The following is a 19,298-nucleotide window of genomic DNA, read 5'->3' on the forward strand; positions in this document are numbered from 1 at the left end:
GAATTTAGATCGTTTCACTTGTTTCCAGAACTGCAGAGTCGGAGTGTCGGACCTATATTTAACCCTTTGCCTAAATATTCAACACTATAAATAATAATCAATATCCAACCCTATTCCATATTTATACGATGTGTAATGTGCAGTCTTATCGGTTCCAAATTTGTTACTGCGCGTACGCACGTCGAACTCGGGACTTAAGTAAGTCTATACTCGGGGAAATAAACAGACTCCAACCCCGTCGATACACAAGTCCGACTCCGACTGTGCAGCCCTGCTTAGTTCACTACCTTCCATAACTTACCACGATTTTATTTCTTCGCCCTTAAAACTACTACTTTTGGTGAAATTCAGACCTCCTTTTGTGAAATTTTTCACAAGATTACAAACATACTTCATTAAAAAGAAAGTTGCTTACCGCAATTGAATGCCTTCTGCCGCGATTGAGAGCAGCCTGACTGACGGATAATATGCTGCCATCACTTGCCCTTCGACGGTAAGACGACTTTCCTTCTAGATTCCGGTCGTCCATGGTTAAACCAATAACGATAAAATGAAACTAGAAACGTATTTATTAATGAATTTATAAAATAAGCATCTACAACTTTTCCTTGCGTTAAACAATTGGTGTATTTTGACGTCATAATATATTTAAATAAAGACAATAGGAGAAAAACAGTAGTTTAATTAAGAATTTGCCACCTTTCTGTTACCGTACCGGTTTCAAGTACTGTAAATCCCATTTATTTTTTATTTTCTAAAATATCGCAATATCTCCAAACTTTGTTTTTCTATATGCCAGACATAATACAGCCAAATACGCAGCAAAGACCACGACAAAATAAGATCTAAAATTGTCTGAAGGATACCTAAACCTGTCGGAATAAGTCCTAATTGACAAAATAACGCTTTTAAACTGTAGGGAGAGGGTATGGGACGATTGGGAACATTTATCTGTCGTGGCGTGCCAGGTCAAAAATTGGATCTCAAATACAAACAATATGACGTCATATTGTGGCGCTATAAAACAAGTAAAGAACGTTTTATTACATTGGAAGTTGTGTGCCACTGAAGAAGTCCAATTGCAGGCATAAGCGTCGCGCGAAGCGCGAATATTTATGTTAGGTTTAGAGGGGTCGTGGCGCATTGAGCACAAATACAAATTGTACATTGGTCGAAAATATTGGCATTCATCAAGCTATGAGACCGTTAACCGAACGTTCCAAATCAAAAAAACTTAGAACGCGTTTAACTTTTTAACGCTTTAAGTTACCAACGTGTTAACTGCGTTACAAAGTTCATATTACAAAGACGGTATCAATCGGGCGAAACACTAAAATGGCATTAACTTAATTAGGTTTCAAAAACTGTGAATCGGAATGTTTCAAAGATTGAAAGAAACGTTTTTTGTTAACATTTTAAAAACGGAAAGCATTCCATCGAAGCGCCATTCACAAATTTACCAATATTAGGCCAGTATTTGCAAAATTTAATTTAAAAGACTGGCACAGTGCAGTGAGGACGATTTTTTGTAAAGATAAAGAAAACCATTTTTGGTTTAGTATTTAAAACGGGCTAAAAATAGAATTTAGCGGGACAATCACTCCCTAAAAGAGTTGTGTACACAAATTGTTACAGCCAAACAAATAGAAAGTCTCGCTTGTTTTAATTCCATTGCCCGGATTAAATTGCTTTAAACTAAACAACTATGAAGCTCTCACTAAAAAAAATCACATTTTTGTGAGTTTTATATATGACCTTTGTGCATTTTGTAAACGATTTTGAAAGAATTTTGACATGTTTTTTTAACCCAAGTCGCCCATTTACGAAATTTCAAAATAGAAACAAAACGTCTGAGCGCTACCAGGCCCAAGCCTTGCGTGTTACTTTGACATCTGAATCCCTCTATTTCGCCTAGAATTTAGGAACTAGTATATTAATAAATGTGTTGTTTGTATTTAAGGTTTAAAACACTCTTTGGCGGCGCAACTTTTAAACTTTCAGTTTATCGTCTTCCAGTATTGAATATTGATAACGAGACAATGTTTATTTTGCACCATCAAATTTGTTGTACCAATAACTTTTTTGCAGGTCGCTTTTACTTGCTTGGAAGCCTTCGTTAGCATTGCGGAGTTTTGGAAAACGTAACTGAATTTAGTATTACGAAAAAATAAAGTTTTCCGATTGTGTTTTTACGTTTTGCCGCAGAAAGTATCGCCCATCAGAAAAAAAATTGCCTTTTTCTAACAAGAAAAGTGACCGATTTTCAAATGAAAAACCGTTCCCTAAAAACAAAAGTAACCAACCCCAGACTAAACCAAATGATCGTTTCGCAAGTTTAACTGATGAAAAGTGTTACATAACAATGGTGTAAGTCCCTCTCTTGCTGTTTGTTTAAACCAGTGGTTCCCAAACATTTTTATTCCGTGTCCTCATTTTTTCATAAGACATTTTGTGGCCCACCATATGCCGTAACTTTTTGTAATCCCAATTTACGCCTACATAGTCGGACAATTTCCCAATAAATATACCTATTGATTCTAACAACATCCAAATAATCCTTTTTCAGTCCCGGCTCATTTTTAGATTAAAACTAAATATCTCGATGACAACAAACTGAATTTAAAGTAAACTGCCGTGCTAACTAGGTACGCAGTGAAACAAACATATGTGGTCGTGAGATTTTGCGTTTACAAATAGCGAAAAAATGATCTCGTTCCTATCATAGTTTTAAATATGCTAACAGCTATTTTCGTAAAAAATAACATATTTAGTTGCAATATTTTTAAATAGCTCTATGGCCCAATGAAAAGTAGTCTTGTGGCCCACTCCTGGGCCATGGGCCACAGTTAAGGATCCACTGGTTTAAACATTTATTCTTTACAAGTACTATTTTTTAAATATTTTTAGTTTTTTACTGAAAACGTTATTTTTGCTGTAGTTATCTTAATAAAAAAGTTTATACCCAAAACAAAACAGCGAGTCTATACCAGTTGCCACTGTACGCTTCTACGTTTTAGACATGGATTCCGACAAACCGCAAATATTCAACCATAACAAGATAAAATGATAAAAAATAGCAGTTTTAACAACTGGAGGTAAGTAAACTTCTAGTAACTAAACGTGGCCATGAAGTCGTCGAAACATCGAAAAAGTCTTGGGCAACATAAACGATGTAAAGGCGTTTAGCAGTTTACGCGAGTCGATTATATCGTTATATAGCTTTTTATTTAATGCGCTACATAAGACTTCTTCCAAATTAACGAACCTGTGTGGTTTCATAAGGCTACTTTTTATAACGCAACGTTTAGATGTAACTTTGTGACGTCACATTTTGACGTAACTATGCGACGTACCGTTATGACGTAACTTTGTGACGTCATCTCTAGTGTCAAAAGTACTACCTGTTTTTTGGCGTGGATTGTTTAGGAAAGACCAATAGAGCGTCAATAAACACAAGCAACGTCTTAACAAATTTTATTGGGGGCGGGTGCCGTAAAGAATCGCTTTTAGCCCGAAAAAACGCGCATACAAATATATACGCAGCATTCCTATATATTAGCAACCAAACAATGTGTGGAACTGCGAGCAAAATGGGCCTAAAGAGAAAAATCAACGCTGCTGGAACTTTTGAGCCGAAGTGCTCATGTGAGAATGTCGTTGGCCTTCTTGGCAATCATGCCCTCCATTGACGATACGTCATTGCACCAAATCTCAAGCTTGTCTTTCATCTTAGAGACCTGGAAACAAATAAGCGGATAACAGACGAAGGGTCGATAATTTTTTTTGAAATATGTTGCTGGGTATAAAACATTTTAGCCAAACGAAGCAAATAATCTTATAAAAAATTGAAAGCATCTTTTAATACAGTTTCTCGGAAAAGGTGGCTTATAACTTAGTAAAATATACAGTTCAATCTATGGAATATTACTCTTTTGGCGTTCAAAGCAAAAATAAAGAAAAGTTTGAGGAAGAAACGCATTATAAAAGGGACCAAGAGCCAGTTATTTACGCACACCCTTTATGTATTAAAGGAAAGAATAAACTTCACATTCCAGGTTATAGAAGGCTCGAGTCAAGCGACTTGTGGCGGAGTATTCACGCTTTTATGTGAACAAGTTGCTTGTCAAACCAAATCAACGGGTTTTAACTGCACCGTTGCGATGTAACTTTTACTGGCTTTACATCAATTTACCACATTTTCCCCCAACTATAGTCCAGTGTTCTAATGACTGAACTCATTGACTCTGTTTCCAAATAACTTGACTTGACTTAAGTCTTTTGGGCAAAATGACTTGATTTGACTTAGGTAAAGTAAACAATTGACTTGGGTTGAAAGAAAGTGTTTTCATTAAGCAAATTTTTTTATAATCAAATGGGGTATTTCTCTTAATATTTGCGTATAAAACAAATTGCTTGCTGTATACGGCGTTCTGGGTATTTTTGTTAGCTTACCGTGCAATTTATTTTTTATTTTTGTTAGCTTAACGTGTAATTAATATAACTTTACTGGGACTTGGTATTTAGTCGAAAAGACTTGATTTGGACTTTATGTTGCATACAACTTGAATTGGTATTATTTTACAATTGACTTGACCGGGACTTGAGTCAATTAAAAATTAAAAATGACTTGGTTACAACCCTGCTATAGTCTAGCGCAGGGATCACCAACCTTTTAGCAGAATTGGTCGCTTTGCCATTTTAATATTTTTGATGGGCCGCAAAACCTATTAAATTAAAGTGGTGGCGTCATAATTTACGTCATATAGTGACGTCACAAACAACTGAACTTATAAACACCCGCTCTTCTTGAGTGAACGCGTGCGCAAATATGAAAGTAAATTCGGTCCTATCGCGCAAAATTCAAAAAATTTAATCTGCATGCCGTAGCATGCCATGGTACGACACCTTTGGGCTAATACATTTCCTTAAAACGGTTCGTAAAATACACAATTTGCTTAAAAGTGATGCTACAGTGTTCAATGGATGTTGAAATGCGACATTAGACTCGATAATAGTCTCAGAAAAATATAAGATTAGGCCTCTATCAAGCACTGCGCGTTCGACACGTTTTGATGATAGTCGAATTGATCGATTTACATAAAGGCTACTGAGAAATAAGTGGTGGGCTGCACGTAAACATCAGGCGGGCCGCAGGTTTGGCATCCCTAGTCTAGCGGTTATTGAGAAATCTGCCACAAAAAACAGTGCCCTGAACTTAAAAACATGAAAAAAAGTTATCTGTGTACACTCGTCGTTATAGTTTATCGAATACTATTTCGTTCACCTGTTCTTTGTCGAGAACCCTTGGCTGTACCCAAGTCATGTGAACTTTCTGTTCAACCTGTAAAACAAGAAATGTACGGCGTCCGATCATGTCAGTTTAAATATTCGCACCAATAACCCCTAGTATCGGAGGATTATCAATACTAACCATTGGCATCGGCTGTCGGCACTTAATATCGGGCAACCCTATCTAGGACGAGAAAAGTGTTTTTCTGATGGTCAGGCGGATCTAAGCTTTATAATACCGTTGACCGATCTGACAGAGAATAAGGCGATTTGCCATTACCAAGTTTTTTGTTACTCCTTAAAGGCAACTGGGTTTTGGCAAAACTGATCGGCGATACCGGATTTTGTGGCGTTACTGCTGAACCTACTTTTATTCATCCCTGAAAATTTACAAAAATAATTAAGGATAACACGACAGCGGCGCACCATCATTTTATTATTTTTATTGGAAAAAATGGGCTTTTGTCATAAATATTTCAAAATAACATAAATAGACCAATTTCATTATTAACAATAATGTTGAAAAAGCGTATATGCGACAAGATTTGATCGCGCACTGTTCAAAGGGCAGGTTTCCCAGTTTATCCATTTTTCACGTATCAGATTAAATTCTACTAGGTCGGATTTAACTTTTACGTAGTTTGTTGTACCTGGTCAATGGTGCCACGAACGAGGCCTAGAGACATGGCCTTCATCGAAAGAATCTCGACCTCACTTAGAGGAATTCCCGTTTTGGAGGCGATTTCTTCGAAGTCAATGTGTCGGTTGTTGGCCGGCCGAGCAAACGTCATCTGGAGAGAAAGCGCAAGTTAGAAGCGAATTTTTTAAGCCTAACTCGCTTTGTTCGGTAAGCTAACTGTTTGGGCCTAATCGTCCTAGGTCAGCGTTCCTTAACCTTTTTTTTCGCGGCAAGCCAATTCCCTTCACTGAACTTTTTATAAGCAAACAAAATATAAGACATACGAAAAACATTTCGAATTTACATAATCTGAGCCACGAATTTTTTTAATTACATTTTGTAAACATCTTGCTCAGAATCATCTCCATAAATATAACGATAGGAAACTACTGCAGTCGGCTACCCAAACAAATTACACGGTGGCGACCCAATTTCGGGCCGAGATTCATAGGTCAAGAAAGACTGTTCTAAGTTCAAATCTAAAACAAGGCTGTGAAATTTAACTCATTGTCGAAGTAAAACACTGTTCGGAATATAATCAAATTTGGGCTAATGACGGAATAGGATATAAATAAGAATGAGACTTGAACCGTCAAAACAGATTCAAACAACATCTTGCCTAACCCTAAACCCACAAATAACCTCAGCATTAACTCAATTACAACGCTAAAGAAAAGTCTAAATCAGGGTTTCCCAAACTGTGGTCCGCGGACCACAGGTGGTCCGTGGCGATATGACAAGAAATTGAAAAGTTACACATATATGTTGTACAGCAGGGGTCGACAACCTACGGCCCGCGAATGTAATTTATCCTTTGACAAACTATACACGAATCCATTTCTTATATTTTTTACTACTTTAACGATGTAAGTGCGAAAATTTTCGCGCTTTGCGTTAACGATCTTTATACACATTAGGTTTGTTTACGTTATGATGAAACTAGATTAGCTTCTTGCACTGTGGAAGACTGACTGCCAAGTGCCAAAGTGCGTCGCGTACAAACGGAAAACGTGTTAAAAAATATTGGACATACATTTTTAATTTTTATTTAATAAAAACTTGGAAGAAATTTGAAAGAAATTCCGGTATATCCCCCAAAAAATCGCGCTCGCTACGCTCGCCAGGTGCGCCCGGACTTAAATACAGTACGTTAAGAAACGCTGAAATAGATTAACCATTACGGTAATCGCGTTTTCTTGCAGTGGATTTACTACGCTTTTCAATGTGAATAACGACGTGTTGACTCGGATTTTGAACCTAACATACGCTTTTTGTCCAGCTTTGCGCCAACACTTTACTGCCCCCTTAAAAGTGATTAAACACGATTTTAAGTGCGAAAACATATCCGAAGCCCGCCTGATTAACAGTTGTTCTAACATTTTAATAACATAATTCGTAGTTAACATTTTGTGCGGCCCGCAGAGACCTTTCTCATATTGGTTTAGCCCGCGACTAGAAAAAGTTTGCCGACCCCTGTTGTACAGTATGTGTACTCTTTTAAAGATAATCAAATTGCCGCAGTTATTCACAACTTAGTGATTTCGAAAGCTTTTGCTATCCAGTATCGTAAATCTTAATTGTTGAGTTTTGAATTTATGATGAATTAATGATTTAAGCAGAGGGAGGCAATCTTCTCCGTCCCATTGATGTTGTCAGTTTTGTAAATTTATAAAATTTGGTTTTATTTATTTTTTGCTTTGTATTGCGGTCCGCGAAAAAACAGATTCACAAATAGTGGTCCGTGGTCCAAAAAAGATTGGGAAACCCTGGTCTAAACCTAACTATTTTCGCAGTGTTTACATTATTCTCGGTAAACAAAAACGATGTGTTAAAAGCTCGCGATATCTTAACCTAGTAGTAAGGTTTACCGTAAACTATATAGAATCAATAGCATAATTACCAACTACAAATACACATTAACTTATTAATAAAACGACCAGTAATGTTTTTTTTACCTCCATCAGACAAAGCAGCATAATTTTCTGCCGAAGCTTTAGTTCGTTCGCAATAAGATCCGGCTGTGAAAAAGAGAGACAGAAAATATATTTTAAAACTCGATAAAAAGAAAAGGAATGTCCAATAATATCGAATCGGGTCCAATAAACAATGTAAATTTAAGTTTCGGTAATTGACCAACTTTGATCTTAGTACTTCAAAAGCTATCCCAAATAATACATAAAATCAAAAAAAATATGATAACTTTTGACATAATACCCTGAAAATGCCAACCTTTGCACAATTTCGCCTGTTTGACTATAGCAGTTATTCACATCTGTGTGCCATGGCACATTAGTGTGCATCGAGAGATTGGAAAGTTTGCCGCGAAACTTTTTTGTAATTTCGGAAAAGAAAGTATTTGAATTACCGATGGCATAAACACAAGCAGTTTAGACTTAAATACGCACTATTTATTACAAATACACCGAAAAGCCATTGCAGACTCACCGAATCTGTCGATCAATGATGCAAGCAGAGCAGACTAGAAAAACAACTAGCCTGCAGTGAGGTTCGAACTCACGACCTCCGGTCAAGCCGGGACCGTCGCTCTACCAACTGAGCTATGCAGGCTCAGAAGGGAACGAGTCGAGAAACAACCATACGCCAATGCTTGCTCAATCTGTTAGTAGCCTGCATAGCTCAGTTGGTAGAGCGACGGTCCCGGCTTGACCGGAGGTCGTGAGTTCGAACCTCACTGCAGGCTAGTTGTTTTTCTAGTCTGCTCTGCTTGCATCATTGATCGACAGATTCGGTGAGTCTGCAATGGCTTTTCGGTGTACTAATAATACGTAAGCCGTTATCGTTGGTCAAAAAGCAGCTTCAGAAGGGCTAGATCTCAGTTGTAAGCACACATATATGTGTGTACATATGTTTCATTGTATTTATTACAAATTAATAATTTTGCGACATTTACAGATAGTTTGTCGTCTTCAGACTTAGTAGGACTGCAGCAATTCAGCATAGTCGGTAGGGATGTTTAAAGTAGAATACCAATGTATTCTAGAATAATAGATTTGGAATCTAGAATAACGAATCCAGAACAGCGAATCCTAGTATATTTTTATTAAATTATTTAACCTCGATTTCTTTGGGTGAGGAACTAATATTAATATACCCTACTTGAAGCAGTTGTGTAAACTGTAATACATGTCCAGGTTGTTAAAAACTTTATATTATGCCAAATGCCAATATTATAGTAAGTACAATACAACACTGTCACTGCATAATGAACTCTTGCAACTTAACGCATTTAGGGAAATTGCCAACTACGCACCTGGTATAATACGTTAGGCGCAAAATATCAAATAACGCTTGATTGACACTTAATTATTATACGAAGGTTATCGCGCGACGCGTAATTGGTCGCCCGAAAAAACGATGACACTGCACTACAAGGCTACATTTAAAGCAAGCACTATAAATTGTTCGCCGTAGCGACAGGCCTTTATCTAAACTTGCCACTCGCGTATGTACAATTAGGCACAACCATCGGCGTTAAAACATTAAATTACTTTGAACGTTCCTAATAGTCGGTCATATTTTTTAAGTAGACAGGCATTAACGCACCTGGGCGCCCCAGTGTGGCTTCAGCTGGTTCATTTGCTCGATGTTCCCGCTGTTGAACGCGTACAGTAAATCCACCAGCCACTGTCGGGGGGTTTCCCTCAGTGAATCAAGGACTGGGTGCTGTAGCTGTGACGTCATAAACGGGTAAATGACACTCGTTCGTGAATGGCGATAAGGCAATTTAGGTGGGTACACAGTTGGATTAAAAAATAGATTATTAATTAAAAATGCTAATCTAAATAACAAGAACGTATGTAACTACAGTATTTAATTACTTAAAACCAACTATTTCAAATATAACAAAAATGCAATTTAAACCTGATTTGGGGTGTACGTTTTTTCAAGATGAAAATATAGAGCATTTTTTCGATTGTGGCGCCAATTATAAAGTGATTTTTTTTTCATGAGTTTGCTAAATTAATGAAAATTAATTTTCTAAATATTAGCTCTTTTAAAAAATCATATTTCGTGAACTAACTTTGTACCCTTCAAACCAATTTGCGCAGTGCTGGTTTGAGTTCATTCGTTGCTTTGATTTTCTTGTTTGATTTACATACACACCAAATCAAATAAGAAGGGCCAAATGGATGCTTACCAGCTCTCCAAAGTTGTACACTTTGTCTCCCATAAGTCCAGCGAGTCCAAGATTGAATGCACGCTCCTGTTGCTCAGCAACTGTAATTAACAACAGGTTAACAACAAACACAAAAAAACATTGTTTCTGATACAATATAATAAACACAATAAGTGGTAGGGATGTCAGATACTTTTTATTATAGACGATCCACCAAAATGACGTCACTACTATGCTCCCAATGATTGCTGAAATTTCGATATTAAATTGTAATCGGATTGTCAGCCAGTAACAGAGTACCAATACTACCACATGGTATCTGGTATCCGCTCCGATCTGATGTTATCATACATCCCTACTGAGCTATTATGTATCAGCTCTCATATATATAATACACTAGAGCAGTGGTTCTCAACCTTTTTTTTTCCGTGGCCCATTTTCGTTGCACAAAAAGTCTGTGGCCCATAATGTTTATGAAAAAAAAAAATGTAAACTAGGTTTGGAACAAACAACAGCAGACCATGTTTTAAAATAGATTATTTCTTTAACTGCGCATAAGTGAGATACTATCTGCTGAACGATAAATTTAAATTCCTTCTGAATTCCTCCCCAAGCCATTATTCCTGTAAAATTAAGTATAGTGACATAAATAAAACTAAATGCTTTAGTAAATCTAGCTGTTTTAAATTGGTCTGTGGCCCACTTCAAATATTCTTATGGCCCACCAGTCAGCCATGACCCACTGGTTGAGAACCGCTGTACTAGAGGCTTAATCGACTCTTCTAAAGTCACAAAGTTAAACAATAACAATTTTAATTATTTAGCTGACTAAGAAGCAAATTATTTTAGCTGACTAAGAAGTTTTGGCAATCAAGAAATATCGGCCAAGTAAAGACCAGCCTAGATTATAAGCAAATTCTACTAGTCTACAGCCATACAGATTCAGTAAAATTTGGGCAAAACTGGCTTGGACTTTGAATACAATAAACCATGCATTGGCAAATCGTGGTCTTTTTTTATTTAGCTTCTGTAAGCCAAAAATTAAAGGATTGTTTGTTTAGGGAAACTAATAGTGTTATCTTACATACCTGACAGGGAAACACAGTGTAGTAAATTTCAGGGGCAAGGCATTACTAGTAAAACAATCACTAAAAGACTGCTATTTTAAAAATTAAAAAAAAATCAAGTTGGCATTTTTATCAAAGTTTGTCCATTTTTGTTAAAAACAAGACCATCTAAGATTTCAATGCCTAAAGTTGCCGAAACGGGCATTAAACCAATCAGTAAAAAAATGCCTTTAAATAACCACCAAAAATTATAAACCTGGAATGTTTGCCAGTTCCATGCATCCGAGATAGCGCAGTGCGTCCTTGTAGTATTCGTTATGGTGGCAGAGCACTTGGTGGTAGTTGCTGCACAATTCGTAGAACCGGCTGTGGATGGTCGTCACCCCTGACAAGTCACCCAACACCTTTTCGCATTCCTCCATTACTTTCTACAATAGGAATTCAACGTTTTGTGCAAGTTTTTTTTAAGTGTCCAGTGCACAAAAGATCAAAAATTAGTAAATTAATTATTAAAGAAAATAGTCAGTGTGCGTTTTCTGAGTGAAGATTGGTCTCCTGAATTCGTTTAACTGCACTATCAACAAAATGCACAGCTCGGCTCGCTAAAAGTATTCAAGATTAAAAAAAAAAAAAAAAAAGTTCAAAACAAAAAAACCTGACAATAATTGAAATGTAGGCTTAAATCATCACACTTGACAGGGATGTGGGACTCAGTATTTTGCCTAAAGGCTGGATATTAACTGGGAAAATTTTGTCATTTTCTGTCTCAGAAAGGCAGATACTTTTACCAGTGGTTACATTATCTACCTTTGTTTCAGTGTAGTTATTAGCCAAAAGGTGAATGTTTCCCATAGCAGTGGAGCAGAGCACACCAGCTTCTTGGTTTGCTTTCGTTTTTTCCTTTATCTTTTCCAAGAACTGAAGGGCCTCCTGAGGATCTAAAAAATAATTTCTTTACCTTCATTAAGTGATGCAGGTGATATAAGAAAATCTGTAATACATGGTCAATGGCAGCAGTGGCCAATCTTTTTTTATCACAATTGAGGTCACAATCCATAAAAAAGGACACAAGTGGGTTATGATATAAGTAAGTTGGTAATAATAATGCTAAACCTGAGTATGCATCACAAATAATATTATTCTTGGATGGCAATCTATATGTATATGGGGGAAGACTGAAATACAGTCACAAACATAAGATTTGCATCAAAATTAAGAACCAAGGTAACAAAGCTACAGCAAATATTTGTTACGATATTAGCTAAATTTGACAGAAGCCAAATGCTGTAATAATCGTATTAAGACATCGTGCATTATAAGTAGCTTACAAAGCATGTGAAATATGCGGTTCAGTAATTTTTGTTTGTTTTACTGCATCACCTACAAGTCATAATGGTTTTGCAACATGCCTAGAAATAAAATTTAGAACGTAAGCAGAAATAGATAACAAAATATCACCTGAAAGTTGTCTTATTACAAATGGACAAAGGATTTCAACAAGGTTTAAAGCGTTGATCTTGTTTTCGAAGTCAGAAATGAAGTTAGTGTACATTTCAATGAGGTCTGTCCCCTTATGAAACAGAAGAAAAATTATATTGTCAAATAAAAAAGTCTTGTAAATTAAAAGTATACCAACCAAGTTTAATATTAACTTAAACTTAAAGCAAAACTTTAACTTCTCAAAGACTAGTTTAAGCTAAAACTAATATTATTATAATTTTAGATTAAACCGTCATCAAAATTAATTGCTAACATAGAAAATATACCTTTTTAAACTGCTCATGCTGGACAAAGTTCTGAAGCACAGATGTAAGTTGATGCCATAATCTGAAAATAAGTGTATTTGGTACAAAATTTCCAGTTTAAATTAATTCAAAATATAAAACACCACTTAAATTAAATGATAGATACTTAACACCAACATCAATAGCCAGTATGAAAAGTTTGACAATTTTCAACAAGATCTTTTGGGTGCACAATTTTATAATCGGGGCCACATCTAGACCACCGATTGAAAAATCTGACGAGTCGCTGTACGGCGCACGCATTTCACGCCTATTTTTAACAAAATGTTTAGCCATATATATGACTGTAGTGACAGGAAGCTATCTTTGCCCCACTGAGTACCAGATTGGAAAATTGCAAAACCAGATTGGAAAATTGCTTGGATTTTGCAAAGACAGATGATTTTGCATTTGTGTAAAAGTCGCAATGCAATTATAAAAAATATGGCCGCAGCTGAACAGGCAATTAAAATGAGCAGGCCTTTCCAATTTGGGATTCGTGCATATACACAATGAGCATATCAACTTCAGAAGTAAAATTACTCTCTCTACTTCTCAAGAAGTAATAAGGACATGTATAAAATTTAAACAAACTCATCAAAGAAAAGCTTATGAAGTAACTGTATACAAATAAATCAATACTTGTTTGTGTATAGGTTGTCTATTGTCTCCCATTCTTGCTTCAATTCTGGAGGACACTTGGCTTGAAACTCTTTTGAAAACTCAGCAGCGTTTGGCATCTTGAACTTAACTGTACTCTAATAATAAATTACTTCCTTAATGAATATAAAACATTATATAATGTGAACACTATTTAACGTTTGTGTGTCCTACGCCCATGAAACATTCAACTATCGAAAGCTTAATTATGTAAAGTTTTAGATTGAAAACTTTCCATATATTTATAGGCAGCCTAAAATTGCGTGGTTGTACACAAAATGCACGGCTACGGCCTAGGCTGAGAGTGGTAATACGTAAAACGCTTTTACTCCTAAACTGCAAGCGGACACTTTTTTACTATAATGTTTTATCAGTTAGGGTAACTAAACAAATGAATGGTCGGAATGGCCGGAACGCTCACTAATTTAAGTGTTACGCCATTAAAACAATTATTAAACCAACGCACAATATTTGGGTTAGGGTGGGGGTTAGCGTTTGGGTGAAGGTGGGTCAAGTGTTATTATATTTGGCGCTCTTTCACTATTGTACGTAAAAATTAATAAAAAAAAAAATTTCTTTAAATGCCGCATACCACAACACATATTGTTTGGGTTAGCGTTTGGTTGAGGGTGGGTCAAGTTATTATTAATAATAAACATAATATTACTTGACCAGTGCACCCACACCCAAACGCTAACCCGCACCCTAACCCAAACAATATGCGTTATGGTATGCAGTATTATTATTATTTTTTTTGGCATAACTTTTCACGTACAATAGTGAAAGAGCGCCTTATATTTAATAATAATACAGTGAGCGTTCCGACCATTCATCATTCCGTAAATTAGTGTTACCCCGTAAATATTACACACTGCAGTTACTGATAGCTTGAAACTTGAAACTACAAAAGGCAATGACAAAAACAAAGTGTAATTCTTTAAAAAAAATGTGCAGTTCCAAAATCCACTTAAGAAAATAAAAAAATACGTTGCCGGTCTGTCTTTTAAAAAACTGAGCTTCGAATGTGTGATTCTAAAAATCCCCAAGTCAATACTCACTAAAATTTGGATGAGAGATTGGCTGAATTAAAAAAATTAAATAGATTTATTTTGTATTACTTTTGTATTTCATTTATAAATAGCCATAGCTTATAGTGTATTTTGTTTTGAAGGCCTTCTGCAGTATGAATAAGATTAACATTGGCGAAATTGGGACATTTACATTTCAAAAACGGTAGCCTCATGTGCTGTTATCTTCCGGTCCGTGATATTGCATTATTGGCTAAATCGCTCGTAAACGTAAAAAAAATAAAAAATCTTAAAACATTTTCAACGCTAGACTTTTGAAGCCCGTTTAACTGTTCGCTTTGCACAGTGCGGACAATATATAAGCTAAAAATAAATGTGCACTCTGTAATTGAACTTTGAAAAACGACTTTTGTATATAAACATTATTTTGGTCTTATTTGTTTCGTGAAGTTTATGTAAAGTCATTTTTTGTCAAACTAATCAACCTAAGACCAAACAATATGTCATTATTCGGAGGTTCAACAAGGAATGCTCCCAAAAACTTGGTGGAATTTCGTGCAGGAAAAATGCACTTAAAGGTGAATCGTCCTTTAGTTTTGTAAAAAGGGTTTTCTGACCAACTGACAAAAATGATAAATTCATACTTATAGCAATAACAACTATTTCCATTAGCGTTGTCGGATAATTTCCAAAGATATGCAATAATCATATTAAAATACTGGAATGGTTTTGGTGAACTGAAATATTAATTTATCAAAATACAATAATACATGTTTGATTGAGAAAGTTTTTTTACCATTGCTAAACCTATAACAACCATTTGGGATGTTTAAAGTGAATTTAACAATAATTGTATATTCATACTTTGCAGGGCACCACTGTAACACCAGACAAAAGGAAGGGTCTTGTTTATGTTTATCAAACAGAAGACTCTCTCATGCATTTCTGCTGGAAGAATAGAGAAAATGGAAATGTAGAGGACGATTTGCTCATATTTGCAGGTATTATAACGAAAACTTTTCTTCTAGTATATACACTTTTTGCATGACACATTTTGTACATGGAGCAGCAATTTTCACTTAAGTGGGGTTTAAGGTTATATTCCTTTCCCAATTCACCTTTGTTTTTTAATCAAGTAATGTCATGCAAAGAGCTGCAAAGAGAAATCGGTAATACATACAAATCGGTAAAATGCTAAATGGTAAACAACCAATTATTTTGCAGATGATTGTGAACTGAAAAGGGTGCCACAATGTACCACTGGTCGTGTATACCTACTGCGGTTTAAATCGTCCAGTCGTAAAATGTTTTTCTGGATGCAGGTATTTTTTTTCTTTAAATTTAGATCAGTGGTTCTCAACAAATCAACTTTTTCCAGTTGAATATCACTTAGTGTGTTACTTCTTACCACCTGGTAATTTGCCTAAATAAATGACGGCAAGAAATCAATTAAACTAATCCCCACTGTTGGCTGTAGGACTAGATTAGAATCAGCCAGAAAATTGAAGAAATTTTTGCAAAAAAAGTTTTTAAAAGAACAAAAAAGAAAGAAACACACACATAAGAAAAGCAGACATGTGCCCACAGGTTGAACTTTTAAATCCCCTCATGTATTTGTTAATGTCATAAAAGGGTCGTTATTTTCACTCTTAATGAGATCTCTTTCTTCTTAATTGTCTTGTTTATTCAAATAATTGAACTCTCAGATGACTATCGCTCGACTATTTCCTTAAGGTTTTGTGTAACACAGGTTTAGAAGCACTGCCTTAGATGCTTGTAAATTTACTTGATTCACTCTTTTTAAAAAAAATTTTAGTTGTCTGAAATCAAAAAGATTTAGTTGTCTGAAATCAAAAAGATTTAGTTGTCTGAAATCAAAAAGAATGTGCAAGTTTTTTTTTTAAATAGGAGCCCAAATCGGACAAAGACGAGGAGTTGTGCAAAAAGGTCAACGATGCTCTTAACAATCCGCCTCAGCCTGGATCTGGAAATCCATCAGCGGCTGATCTTGGGGGCCTCGATGCCCTTACTCAGGGAGCCAACTTCCAGGTTTATATATTGTACAATTAATTCAAGTCTAACCAGATTGGAGCTAGTGATAATTGTGTTTAAAAGGGTTAAATTAAATGTGGTGCTTGGTATTAAATCTGTTGTTACATAATACTGAGTGTAAAATAAATCAGATTCCAGATAATGTGATACTACGGAGATTGTTTTAATATGAACAAGATTAGAGTGCCTTTTAATGACTTTGTATGAAAAGTGTCAGGTTCATACACGACAATTATTGGCATTGTAAACCGATGTGTGTTAAGAAACCTACTTGTAATCATAAGCATGGTGAAGCATACCGCCATTGCTAAATTGTTAATGCCCCAAAACTTCCACATTGCACAAATCTCTTTACTCACTTGTCTCAAAGTTATGTTTGTTTGTGTTTGTTGCAACCCTGGAAACAAAATTTTCTTCATAGGATTTGTTTCAAAACATGGACCAACAGCAGCTCTTACAACTAGTGGCAGCAGGGGGTGGTTTGAGCAACATTCTGGGTCAGGGGAGAACCCCCCAGCGCAGCAGAAGTCAGCAGAGCAGTGCTCCTCGGACACCGAGCACCACCACAACTCCGCAACGGACCGCTGCCTCCACAACGACAAGGTCTGAGTTATGTAATTAAATTAAATTATTTTTTTGCCAGCAGTTATTTTTTAGCCACATTCAAATACCAGCAAACACAACTTGTATTACTCAAGGAAGTAGTTAAGATAATAGTTTGAATGGAGAAAGAAGAATATTTATTGGCTGGTGTTTTGCAACATATTTACCGGACTACTGGTAAATTTTGCACAATATTTTACTAAAAAAAATTAATTTTAGCATTCCTTTTTATAACAAACAACCCAATCTTTAAACTTTAAAATTTGCTACTAGCTTTTTGTAAATTTTAGTCACTGTCCATTACGACGCTTTTTAAATTAGTTCATACTGATTTTGGTTGATGGTGTTTAAGTATCTTGCAAAGTTAATATCCATAATAAAAGTGTTGAAGGCCTAAATATCTCCAATCATATAAATATAACCTTGCTGAGGTAGGACACATTTAAATGGATGTTTCCCATACCTTATTGTCACCAAAAACTTTCACTATCTACTTAGTACTGCCAAAAGCGCTTCAAACAAATAAGTTTTGTTTAGTTTCTTACCAAATTTTATATATATGCCATATTTTTGTATTTAAAAGTGCTTCTACTGTCACAACCCCCGCCAGTACAGCACCAAATTCTACCGTTCAGTTGAGTCAGCTGCAGGACATCTTGTCACAGATGGGCACACCAAAGCCCAAGGAAAGTAAGTCACATCACCTTCTGATCACTTCCTAAACAACTGTAAAATTATACTACACTTATTACATTTTTTATAACTATATGGATTGAAAAAATAAAACGTATGATAAATTAATAGTCTGGATTATTTTATCTTTACTTACCGAAAATATTACATGTTCATAGCAATTGACCTGGCTGACGCGATAACCCCAGAGGCCATGATTCCAATTCTGGCAGACCCGAAGGTAAAGTTTCTTTTGTAGTATTACCTATAATGAACCTAATCACCTTTTTTGAATAGGTATAGGCTACGCAGTACGCATTTCGTACAATAACATAAAACAAATTCTAAACGTAAATATATGGTGTTTCACCTTAATTTTTCAATAGGTATAGGTAAAATTAATAAAAATGCAGAACCCATTCTGTCGAGCAAAAGTCACGAAAAAATTCAAGTCGCGTTAATGAAAAGGACATTTGTGCATTTTGCATTGTCCTTGGGAGGACCATTTATTTTTTTTGAAAATAAAACTAAACCCCTCGAAGAGAGGACACGTGAAAAAATAACCCCTATTTTGTATCCCAGATTCAGGAGCGACTAAAGCCGTTCCTTCCTCAAGGAGAAACTCTCAGCTCTACCGAGGAAGAGCTACGAAGCACAGCACGCTCGCCTCACTTCAGACAGGCAATGAGCTCTTTCAGCTCAGCTCTTGCTTCAGGACAGCTCGGCTCTCTTCTGGCGCAGTTCGGTTTGCCTGAGGCCGCGCAAGCTGCTGCCAACAAAGGAGGTGGGATCTTTTCTTTTTTGGTTACTTCTCGATTGGAAACACATTGCGATACGGCGTCTAAAACCTTGAAGAAAACTACTTGAGTCCAAGTTAACTAATAGCTTAAATTCCTCCGTTGTTTAGACGTCGAAGGATTTGCCAAAGCGATGCAAGAAGGGGAGAAAAAGGACGAAGACATGTCAGTTGACTAAAAATCGAATCGCAAGCCAATTTACCACGTCGCCGTCAGCGTTTTTGTTTTGTGTTGTTAATCGTTCAGTCGTACGTTCTTCGCAAATACAAGCTGCCCGTTGGCGACTGATGTTTTTGGTTGCGATTCGATCGTGACTCGTTTTTGTTTGTTTTTTGTTTCGTATAACAATAACGGGTAAAGTTTAACGTCAACGCGGTAATTGAAAAACTGGGATAACCATTGCTTCTAGAAACCAACATCAATTACAGTGGATTCGAAAATTAGCAGACCACTTAATTTCGCAAACATTTTGCGTCCTTGTAAAACTTTTTTTGAAGTAGGCCTATGCTTCTCAAAGAGCACACGTCAA

At 36.1% G+C, this 19,298-nt stretch overlaps 2 protein-coding genes and 2 non-coding genes across 4 annotated transcripts; 2 read left to right on the forward strand and 2 right to left on the reverse strand.

Annotated features, from left to right (window-relative positions):
• Nucleotides 1–3,463: 3,463 nt before the first annotated feature.
• LOC146135985 (26S proteasome non-ATPase regulatory subunit 13-like) lies at nt 3,464–13,737 on the reverse strand. Its single transcript, XM_083395164.1, has 11 exons — nt 13,600–13,737; nt 12,940–13,000; nt 12,632–12,743; nt 11,981–12,111; nt 11,430–11,601; nt 10,128–10,207; nt 9,533–9,658; nt 7,924–7,986; nt 5,940–6,080; nt 5,285–5,341; nt 3,464–3,737 (listed from the first exon to the last, which is right to left on the reverse strand). Exons 1-11 carry the CDS (start codon nt 13,695–13,697, stop codon nt 3,642–3,644), a joined length of 1,137 nt encoding a protein of 378 aa, XP_083251290.1. The 5' UTR covers nt 13,698–13,737; the 3' UTR covers nt 3,464–3,641.
• Nucleotides 8,462–8,536, reverse strand: Trnaa-ggc (transfer RNA alanine (anticodon GGC)). Its single transcript has one exon. It is a non-coding gene; the product is annotated as a tRNA-Ala (tRNA).
• Trnaa-ggc (transfer RNA alanine (anticodon GGC)) lies at nt 8,595–8,669 on the forward strand. Its single transcript has one exon. It is a non-coding gene; the product is annotated as a tRNA-Ala (tRNA).
• A 1,359-nt stretch (nt 13,738–15,096) lies between the features above and the next one.
• LOC146135988 (proteasomal ubiquitin receptor ADRM1-like) lies at nt 15,097–18,990 on the forward strand. Its single transcript, XM_083395186.1, has 9 exons — nt 15,097–15,223; nt 15,517–15,646; nt 15,870–15,967; nt 16,554–16,694; nt 17,119–17,300; nt 17,884–17,990; nt 18,152–18,213; nt 18,555–18,756; nt 18,880–18,990. The coding sequence occupies exons 1-9, from the start codon at nt 15,146–15,148 to the stop codon at nt 18,945–18,947; spliced, it is 1,068 nt and encodes a 355-aa protein (XP_083251312.1). The 5' UTR covers nt 15,097–15,145; the 3' UTR covers nt 18,948–18,990.
• The last annotated feature ends 308 nt before the right edge of the window (nt 18,991–19,298 follow it).

Source organism: Ascidiella aspersa, chromosome 8 (genome assembly GCF_963924565.1).
Source record: "Ascidiella aspersa chromosome 8, kaAscAspe10.2, whole genome shotgun sequence".
NCBI lineage: Eukaryota > Metazoa > Chordata > Ascidiacea > Phlebobranchia > Ascidiidae > Ascidiella > Ascidiella aspersa.

What these genes read in the sequence shown, in the direction of transcription:
- LOC146135985 (XM_083395164.1), bottom strand. Translation starts at nt 13,697, where the DNA reads ATGCCAAACGCTGCTGAGTTTTCAAAAGAGTTTCAAGCCAAGTGTCCT. An exon ending in TGTACAACTTTGGAGAGCTG is followed by an intron (nt 9,659 to 10,127) that starts GTAAGCATCCAT and finishes ATGACGTCACAG; the next exon opens with CTACAGCACCCAGTCCTTGA. An exon ending in GGGTTCTCGACAAAGAACAG is followed by an intron (nt 3,738 to 5,284) that starts GTGAACGAAATA and finishes ATTTGTTTCCAG; the next exon opens with GTCTCTAAGATGAAAGACAA.
- LOC146135988 (XM_083395186.1), top strand. Translation starts at nt 15,146, where the DNA reads ATGTCATTATTCGGAGGTTCAACAAGGAATGCTCCCAAAAACTTGGTG. An exon ending in CGATTTGCTCATATTTGCAG is followed by an intron (nt 15,647 to 15,869) that starts GTATTATAACGA and finishes ATTATTTTGCAG; the next exon opens with ATGATTGTGAACTGAAAAGG. An exon ending in GCTGCCTCCACAACGACAAG is followed by an intron (nt 17,301 to 17,883) that starts GTCTGAGTTATG and finishes TGTATTTAAAAG; the next exon opens with TGCTTCTACTGTCACAACCC.